We start from the raw sequence: 10,127 nt of genomic DNA on the forward strand, positions 1-10,127 counted from the left end.
TTTGGGGGCAATGGGGTGAGAGAGGGATGGGAGACCTTCATTTTAAATCTACTTTCATGGAATTGTTTCACTTACAAAATCTGTCATTCCATGGAATATTGAAAAGGATCACAGACATACATGTTGCTATTCGAGTAGTGCTCTGTGAGCACTATTTCTACAGATCCCACAGCAAGGAATGAAAAGAAAAGGTATTCCTAAGACTCTTCTGATTTCCTGAACTGGTTCAGGCAACCTGGAAAACCACCACCCTCTACGTGGTCTGCATTTTGTTAGCAGCAGTTGAACACTGGCCTTGTGAGAAAGCCCAGGGCTTTCCCTGCTTCAGGGGGCTGGGCACTCACCTGTGAGCAGGCATTCCTGAATTCCTGACTTCCAGTCCTTGCAGTCCCAGAGGTCTCCTCTGAGCACTTCTTTCCTTCTCTGTGAATTAAACTTATCTGTTTCAAACTACATTTTTTTTCATTACATCACATTTCAAAAATGACAATTTGAAATATTTCACTTTCAGGTGAATATACTGAAGAATAACAAGCTTGACCAGACAAGAGGTAACATGATCTTCATAAAAGCAGCTGAACAAACCATAAATAAATTGGGTGTTTTACTGGTTCACTCACACCCACTATGGCTAAACATCCAATTTAAGGTCAGTTATGATTGCTTCCCTGTTGAATGGACTTCCCTTTAATTAGATATTCCACAGACAATGTTTTAACAGCTAGTTATTTTATTACTTTGTTGGGGAAGTAGGAATAAACCAAAAAATTTGGGATGAGGCAGCTCTGTATAGTTCTTTCCCACTCCAGAATGGAATGGGTCTCTGTCCTTGCCATCTACTGCTCCTTAGATAAGGTATCAGCAGCAGGAGTCTTAAGGAAAATTAATAATAGTAGAAGTAGTAGTAGTAGTAGTAGTAGTAGTAGTAGTAGTAATAATAATAGTAGTAGTAATAATAATAATAATAATAATAATAATAATAATAATAATAATAATAATAATAATAATAATAAAGATGTTTGAGTACTGTGGCTTGAAGATAGAGATCCCCAAGAAGTTTCTACTTAATTTCAGAAGTTTCATTTCTTGCCAACCAGTGTGGTCAGTGTATCAACATAAACACTTCCATTAGATACAGGCTTGTCTGTACTCTTGGTTCAATATCAGCACCACCACAGTTATACCAATATTTTCCTCAATTAGGGAATGTTAAACCAGCAAAAGAGTACTTAAAGAAGCTTAATGTCATCCACACATGAACTCTATCCCTGTGAATAAATGAGCATCAACTTTGGGTTTAGGCAGAGCTGGAACAGAGTTGTCACTGTGAAACTGTGCAGCACAGGGAAGGAAATGGACTCATCTCCAGTGCCACATCCACACCAAGTTTCTTCACTCTAACCTTGAGAGTACAAGCTAAGGAACAACATTTCAGCTACATGGAGTGATTAGATTATGAACACAGTGATTAGATTAAAGCAGATGACTTGGAAGTCAAACTGCTGCATCCCCAGTGAATTACCATCTCCAGCAGCAGCAGAACTCCCCCTTCCAGTGCTCCCCACAGCCCCAGCTTTAAGGACTTCTTTAAGTCTTTAGACACCAAGTAAACAAAAGACAAAATTTCCATTTTGCCTCCTATTATACCAAAGCCAGTGTGCCCTCATAGAATGAGGGTCTCTAATGATTGTAAACAGCTTTTCATTGGTCACAACACCTCACAAGTGACACAGCTATAGAAGGGGACATCCAGCTTACCAGGGGCATCACAGGCTGAGCAACAGCAGCTTTGAGGGAGACCATGTCCTCACATCTCCTCACCAGGAGGCAGGAGAGAAAGAAGGGAAAGAAAACCAAGCACAGTTTAAAGCAGTGAACATAACACAGTGAACAGGCACAAGATTGTCACCAGCACAGCTCCAGGGGCCACCTGAGAACCAAGGGGCTTCAGCTGGGCATGGAAACTTCAGTGGCAAAGTTGAAACTCTTCAGCTCAGCTCTTCTAATCACAGAATCACAGAATATCCTGAGCTGGAAGGTCCCACAGGACCATCAGTCCAGCTCCTGGCCCTGCACAGACACCCCAACAACCCCACCCTGTGCCTGAGCCTTGTCCAAACCCTCCTGGAGCTGTGGCAGCCCTGGGGCTGTGCCCATTCCCTGGGGAGCCTGTTCAGCCCTCTGGTTTAACTTTTTTAAAATTGATTTTGTTTCTGTTCTGTGAATTAAAGTAACACACTGGAAACACTTTTAAATTAACACAAAAAAGATTTCCTAAAAATGCTGCATAGGCTGTCCCTACATTGATGCAGGTGCAGGAGAAAAAACAGAGGACACCAATACTCCTTGGAAAGGATTGGAGGATGACGGCTGTTGTTTCTGCAAAGAGGGTGTTTGGGTTTGATTTTTTAAATATAACAATGCAAAAAAAAAAAAAAAAGTCCATCCTTATCAGCAGCTCTTAGAACAGTATTTGGCTGATTTAAGCCACAGAATGATCATTCTGCTGAGCCTACCTACACCCATCTGATCCCAATGAGCTCCCAGCCAAGAGCACTGTCCTGCACTGACCTGAACATTTCAGGGCAGTTATCAGCCCTAGTTCATTTTCTTCCATTCCCAAAGAAACAAACAAAAGAAAATGTATGTTCAAAACTGTTTTAACTCAACAGGACCTTCCTCACAGAGACAGTATTATCACAAGAGTAAACAAACTGGTGGTTTCTAACCAAAGTACACAAATTTATCTGAGGAATTCATGATTCATTTCCAAATTCAGTGTATTGTGTATCCTGTTATTTACCCAAGAAACACTGGCAAAGCATAAGATATGTGGGAATCACCTGCTTTATTCAACCCACCACAGTTTATTTCAGTTTATAAGGGATTCATGCTCTCTTCAGTTTCTCCTCTGCAATCCTTATTACAATATAGTTGAAAATATGTATTAATACACAGGTACTTTCTTTTCTTTTTTAAAAGCCACATTTTAACCAAAAATGGGAAGAAAAAAAAAAAAAAGAGGGAAAAAAAGAAATCTGGAGTGTTTTTATTGGTGTCTTAAGGCATAACAAACTCCAGCAATTTATTTCACCACATCCAGTTGTAATGCTAAACCACAGATAAACATTACTAATGGAACAAGAATGTGCTCCTTCCTTCTGATGGAGGTCCAAGATTGCCCTTTGGAGTATGCCAAACAGCATGGGGCACTTCATTCACCATGTGACTGGCACACACTGCAGTTCTGAATCAGTCTGGGGATGAAACTGTTGGCTAAAGCTCTGGAAATTCTGACTCTGGAGCTGTCAGGCAGGCTGTCTTTACTTTGAGAAAATGCAATTCTTTTTAATAGCACTATGTTACTTGGCTTTTTATTTGGTTTTACATTGTTCATTGATGTTTTGGATTTTGATGTATTGTGTAGCACCCCAAGAACTCTAAGAGGGGGAACTCCATTAAAAAAATGAGTTTATTATTTCAACATGTGCCAATAAACATGCTACACGTTTGGGGAATCTAATCCCATCTATTTTGATGGCACACAAAAAGGCCTTCAGCCACTGCATGCTGATAGCAAAAAATGCATCTGTTCACTGAAAGGCAGAAATGTCATTTTTAAACTGAGTTCATGTTCAAGGCAGCTCTTACAATGCAGGGAATTCTAAGGGTCCAGGGTTTATTTTTTCCATTTATCTTGTAAAAAAAGGAAATTATCTCATAAACTTATGATTTTTTTTTTTAGTCAACTTTATTTTGCATAGCAACAAGCTTATTTGTAGGATATTTTAGGACACATAGCTTAGCTTATTATTTTATTGATATTAATGGAAATGATCCAGAAGAGGAAAACACATCATCTGGAGGTCTGACTCTAGGTGTGACTCAACTGCCTGCCACATCCTAACATCAGGGAATATTCTGGGAGAAGAGTGCTTGGAGGACTGGGTTTGAATTATCTTCCTTGGGGACATGCAACTATAAAATCATGAGCTCTTTTTAAGATCCAGTCCACCCCAAACTCAAACCTCCATGCAGCCTTTCACTTCAGCTCAACTTTTTTTCCCCCTTACATCCATGAGTCAAATTTTTAAGTGCACAAATATTGTTCACAGCACTCCTTCTTTTTTCACTTCTACAACTGCTGTGCTTTTACCAAACAGGACACTGATTTTGCACAGCAATCTAAAGCACAGCTTCTTTTTTATCTGCTTTCTTTCTAATGGCTGGTCACCTGCCTTCTCAGCCATGAAACCTTTCCGAAATGTTTCTCTCTTGCCTGAACACACAGGGGTTTGGCTCCCTGCTGTGGTAACCCCTCAAGGATCCAGGTCCATTATGCTCCTGTGTCAGTAGAGGTGCTGTCAGCTGCCTGAGGTACAGCCCTGCCACTGATTCAGAGGCTGAAGGAGCTTTTGTGTCAAGATGAGGGTCAACCAGTATCAGGTAACACAAGCACAATCCCTATCTGTGTTCTAGCAGACATATGTCTAAAAGTATGCACAATCTTGTTTTTCCTTGTAATGCTCCTCTTCCTTAAAGGTTTTCTAGAAATATGTTCTCAGAGTAATATCAGGTAATGAACTCTCAACGTACTGCCACGTGCACTTCACTCAAATGTTTATTCCTCCACCGTTGGTCTGAGTGGTGAACAGCTCACATTTGCTCGGTGGGTGTTCCAGAGGTGTTCTGCTGATTAAGATGTCTGGGATGGCTTCAGGGCTTTCTCATCCTCAGGAGCAGCTTTGCTGGAGCTTTGCTTGTGGTCGCTGTGGCTCTGGCAGTGGTGTTTGGGGTAGCGCCTGTGGGACTGCTCCTCCTTCCCGGGGCTCTGGCCCGACACAAACGTGCTCTGGTACACGGTGACGAAGCCCTCGCGGCTGCTCCGGCCCGGCGCACGAGACCACTCAAAGAAGTTATGGGAGTTCTGTCTCTGCTTCTCTGGGTCCAGCTTCCTCACGCCCATGCCCTGCAGGAAAAAAAAGGAAACTAAAATTCATGCAACCATATGACTTCCAGTCACAGCTTCACAGATGAATCTTGTAACAGTCACTGCCCCACTGGGAAGTGAACGAAGCTGTTACCGCAGTGACTGCAAGAACTCACGGTCGACCTTTAGCAAGTTAAAAATAATATTGTCAGACTTGCCTGTATGAACATTTTTGGTTGCATATATAATGGGAAATCTGCTGACCTTCCACCTCTCAGAGCTAATAAACCACTTTTACTTTGCATTTCTGTAGCACACCAGCTACTCAAGGCTATTTAGCTCGGCTAAATTAATCTTCAGAGGCACCCAAAGAAATAGGTTAATAATTCTAGGTTTGGACTGCAATAAAGAAACTGAGACAGACCATGAAATCTGAATCTTCAGTGCTATCCCTTGTGTGTCCAAACACAGAAAGACAGAGCCTGATTTTCACACTCCACAGCTCACAGGAAATCTAGCTGGAATTATGGTTGATCAGTATCTCTAAAACAATGAGACACTGCCCAAAGTGCACAGAAATTGAGGTTACTCAGTGAATAATGAATTCCAAAAAGTCTAGGCCTGACAGAGCCCAAAATCAGACAAACTCCCTATATCACGATTCACTGCTTCCTCCTTTACTCATTATCCTGTGAACTGCACTATTTCTTTTGCTGCCTGGAATAATACCAACAATCTAAGGGGAATGGAAAAACATGAAACTGCTGCCCACAGAGAAAGGCCCAAAAAAATTTTAATTCTAGTCAAAGTGTATTGTAAAGAATTCAAATCTCAATATCTTGAGATATATTGTGGGTATCCTATGGATTTTGTTTAAATTTATGATAAAGATGAGTCTGAACCAAATATTTGGGACCGCAAATTAGAAGTTGCTGAGATATCTACAGAAATGCATTGCAAGGCAGATCACTTAGAGCAGACTAATAGGACATTTAACTGGGTACAAAACCAAACAGGAATATTAGAAAATATCAGAAAATGTCAGAGACCCAAATCATGGCTTTTTGCTTCCCTTTGAATCATACCATTCTCAATGACTGTATGTGCTGCTGCACATCTGTGACAGTCCCACAGATGTTCCAGCCCTCTACTAATAAAAAGTGTATTTTTCTTTGCTATTTACATTTTTCTCTTCTCACAGTTTTAGCATCTATTTTCTCCTTTTTTATTTTTTTTTTTTAGGGGACAGAAAAGATGCTGTGTTTAATCTCTGGCAGACCAATAGATCTGAAGTTGCCTGATTTGTCACAGTGCTGGGTACTCACCAGGTCAAAATACTCGACTGCATTGCATATGTCATGTCTGTTGTCATGAGAAGAGAATGGGAAATTGTTGTTTCCTGCTTTCTGCAAGAAAAGAAATTATAGTAAAAAAAAGAAGAGAATTTTAAACTCTGTTTGGAGTCTATTAGTCTTTATTCTTATATTGTGAGATTACAGCTGCCTTTGTTCTAGAACAGAAGTCATATTCCTATATTAAATATTCACCTGCACATGATTTTATAGCCATAATGTGGACTTTTAATTTTTTTTTTTAATAAAATGACCAGGAGGATTTGCTGAATATATACATGATTAATATAAAAGTGCGAATTTTCAAATAAGAAATGATACATTCTGTCTGCAAAGCAGCAAAATGCTAGATATATGTCAGGATTGCCTTCCTTGATTTAGCAGTAGGCCTAGAGCTAATTAAAATAAACTACAAAAGGGACCTCAAAACTGAATTAGTCTGTGATTTATGAACTGAATGTCATGGACACTGCTTGTTGCAGGGGAAGCTGAAGAGGTATTAATTACTTAACTAATTTATAATCTTTATAATCTCATTCTTTAACAACATAATGTTCATCCAGTCTCTAAATGAAAGCAGAGTTTCAGAAGAAAAGACAACTGCAAAAAGTGCTATTTTAGAAATACTGAACATATCTGACTTTTTAAATGTTATCAGTGCAATATCCCAACTGTGATATTCCACTCCAAAGAGAAAAGGAAGTTTTAATGTGACACAGTCTAAAAGAAGTGTTTCAAGAATAGGGGAACCTGAATGAGTTCTAAAGATCAATGTGACTGGAGGCCTGATCCAGCAAGAAGATTCACAAAATGTGCCTGCACAGGGTCAGCTCCATGGTCAGATCTCAGGATAATTGGTTTACTAGGCAGGTTCTCTTCCCTTTTTTTAAGGTATATTTACCAGTTGATAAAACCTACCCTTTTCAGGCAGTGGCTAAGGCCAGATGTTCCACAGAAAGGTAGATGTAGTATTAACACAGTGTATACTCATGTTACAGTATAATCTCCTTTTCATAGTCCCAAGCTTCCCTTTTAAATATTCCTTCCAAGCCCTTCATTTCTGCCCTTCACTATAGCAAAACCAGTGAAATGAACCCACTGTAATTGCTGTGCTTATAGAAAATGAAAATAGAAAATGTTCGGTGCCCAAAGCGAGTGGGTAAAGCAAAGCTCAGTGTGATGATAAAATAAGGCCATGAAAAGGTGCTTACAACACTGCAACTTTTTAAATACTTGTGATTTTAAAAATACTGTATTTCCTTTCATCACAAAATTTTTCATAAGTCCCATTTTTAATCAAGCCTTAAAAATGTTTGAAATGAGGAGCTTCCAACTTTTTAATGATCAAAAAGAGCACTCCTTTGTGTGAATATACTGAATTTCCAACATTCATTGCCAAACAGCTGATCAAATGTCCATTAAACCTTCTTTACGCACAGGCTGTGGGCTGAGATTGATCATAATGTATTCGGTGTCTCAGTAATAAAAATCAGCAGTAATGCAGCAGGACTCGGAGCAACTAAAATTATGAGTGAATAACAGGGAAATATGTTTCCTCCGCCGCACAGGCAGCAATCACTCCATCCCCCGAGGCACAAAGTCTGCCAGCCCGCTGTGACTGCTCCGCTAAGGACCCCGAGTGCTGCTCTTACTCACAACTTAGCGAGTGACAACTTGCAAAAGAGCTCCGAAAATCGGCTGTGCTGCACAGGAACTCACCTGCACCCGAGCTTTGTATTGCAGCGGCATCCTGTGTTCCTGGCCCACAGCGGCTACGGAGTTCAGGACATGCTTTAGTGAAGCGCTTGTTACTGATTCCAGCTCGCCCAGCTCCAGTCCGTCGTGAGTGAACTAAAAAATAATGAAGATGATGAGCCTTTAAAATAAAAGCCAGCTGGGAAAAAAAACCCCAACAAAACAAACCAAAACCAAAACAAACAAAACCCAAATAACAAATAAATCTGATCAGAAATGTGGGCAAAATGGTATTTTCCCGTTTATTTTTTATTACTTGGATTGCAGCAGCACCTAGTGGCGCCTGGAAAAATGAGGAGTCTCCTACACACAACACAAGCCCTGTCATAAAGACGTTCAAACGTAGATAAAACAACCAGACAAGAATTTTAGGAATCTTCAAGACAAGAATGTCCAGGAACTTTCTGGAAACTGTTCACACAACAATAACCACCAAGGAAAACAACGACCTTCTAACCCCCCTTCCCCACGCTACTCCTGCTGTAGTACAAGTTTGAAAGCACAAAACTTTTGGGAACAGCTCAACCCAACATCAGGCCAAAGGGTTCAGAGAGTGAGGAGCAGCCTGTGCCAGCAGTGTCACAGTGCCCTGGGATGCCAACATGTCCCAGCCCAGCGTTTCTGATGGGATCAGTGTTCTCCTGGAGGCGAGAACTGAGGCAAACCTTGGCTGGAGCTCTCCAGAAGAGAAGGTAAATCAACCAGGGCTAACTATCAAATAAGAGACCTCCAGCATTGCTGGAAAACTTTGTGTGTGTGTGTGGGGGGGGGGGGGGGGATGAAAAATCCAGCCAGGGTTGGTTAACAAACCAGAACTTTTGCACACTGAATACGTAGGACACTTTCCTCGTAAACCTCAGGAATGGGAAGACTCACTCCTGACTAGAGGACAAAGCCACCCTTAGCACGGTGCTTTTCCTGAGAGTTTAGGGATCAAGGAGCCCTGTGGGGGGGACACGGGGGCTCCTGCTCGGCCCTTACCCAGTCGCTACTGTGCCCCCCGCTGTGCTCCGGCCCGTCCTTAGCCATGGCTCGATGTCACTGCCACTGCGGTCACTCTGCCAGCGCCGCCGCGCTTCCCTGGAGACGCGCTCGGGGGAAGGCCGGGCTGCGGAACCTCCTCCCCTGTGACCTCAGAGCCCTCGCGGAGATCCACAGCACCGGGAGCCGCGCTGCTGCTGCTCCTGTGCTGCAGGGCAGAGGGGAATAACAGCTCCTCGGAGGATTGAATGCTGGAAAGAAATCAGTTCTGCACGATCGCTTCAGCGACACTTGACTGCCTGAATAGGAACGGGTGGGGAAAGGAGAGCTGGTTTTGAGGAAAACACAAAGGAAGTTAGAGAAAGAATTTTTAAGATGGAATTTCCTCCTCTTTTGAAAACGGCTTTCCACATATACACATCTTAATTGAACACACCCCCAATATTTACAGAAAACCTGGCTGCGTCTTAAGGATTTTTTTTCTTTTGAGTTTAAGTGCCGGCTTGAAAACATCCCAACTATTTAACTGCAGCACACTTGGCCACTGTAGCACAAACCAAGACTTTGCCTCCTTGGCCTTGACAGACTGGAAAGAGATGACACTTGTGTCCTTTTTGTCTTCAAACTGACAGAGACTAGATTTAGATTGGATATTAGGAAGGAATTGTTCCCTGGGAGAATAAGGATGCCCAGGCTGCCCAGAGAAGCTGCAGCCCATGGCTGGGGTGGAACTGGATGATCTTTAAGTTCCCTTCCAGCCCAAACCATTCTGTGATTCCATTAAGTATATCTCTGTGTGTGTGTAAACATATATATATATATATATATATATATATAAGATATATAGATACAGATATAGATGCAATTTATGAGGCAACCAGCATTTGTACTCCCTGACCAGTCATGAAGCGTACTGCCTCTTGCAGTTTAGAGAATGAAGAATACCATCTACACGGAAAATAATAAATATTAAAAATCCCATGGGCACTATTTAGGAATTACTTGCTTACTGAAGCCATCAGAGCTCAGCTTTTGTTGAACTCAGTGTACAGAGGGCAGGACACTGCAATTTTCAATCCTCTCCCATGCTGAGGTACCCCACCACCAAG

The 10,127-nt window shown here is 41.6% G+C and overlaps 1 protein-coding gene across 1 annotated transcript; it reads right to left on the reverse strand.

Annotated features, from left to right (window-relative positions):
* Positions 1-2,961: 2,961 nt before the first annotated feature.
* TEX36 (testis expressed 36) lies at positions 2,962-9,111 on the reverse strand. The gene is made up of 4 exons (XM_036385759.2): positions 9,019-9,111; positions 8,002-8,133; positions 6,256-6,336; positions 2,962-4,969 (listed from the first exon to the last, which is right to left on the reverse strand). The coding sequence occupies exons 1-4, from the start codon at positions 9,064-9,066 to the stop codon at positions 4,697-4,699; spliced, it is 534 nt and encodes a 177-aa protein (XP_036241652.1). The 5' UTR covers positions 9,067-9,111; the 3' UTR covers positions 2,962-4,696.
* Between the last annotated feature and the right edge of the window lie 1,016 nt (positions 9,112-10,127).

This window comes from Molothrus ater, chromosome 8 (assembly GCF_012460135.2).
Source record: "Molothrus ater isolate BHLD 08-10-18 breed brown headed cowbird chromosome 8, BPBGC_Mater_1.1, whole genome shotgun sequence".
Taxonomy (NCBI): Eukaryota; Metazoa; Chordata; class Aves; order Passeriformes; family Icteridae; genus Molothrus; species Molothrus ater.

What these genes read in the sequence shown, in the direction of transcription:
- TEX36 (XM_036385759.2), bottom strand. Translation starts at nt 9,066, where the DNA reads ATGGCTAAGGACGGGCCGGAGCACAGCGGGGGGCACAGTAGCGACTGG. An exon ending in GGGGGCACAGTAGCGACTGG is followed by an intron (nt 8,134 to 9,018) that starts GTAAGGGCCGAG and finishes ATTATTTTTTAG; the next exon opens with TTCACTCACGACGGACTGGA. An exon ending in CAGTCGAGTATTTTGACCTG is followed by an intron (nt 4,970 to 6,255) that starts GTGAGTACCCAG and finishes TTTTTCCTGCAG; the next exon opens with GGCATGGGCGTGAGGAAGCT.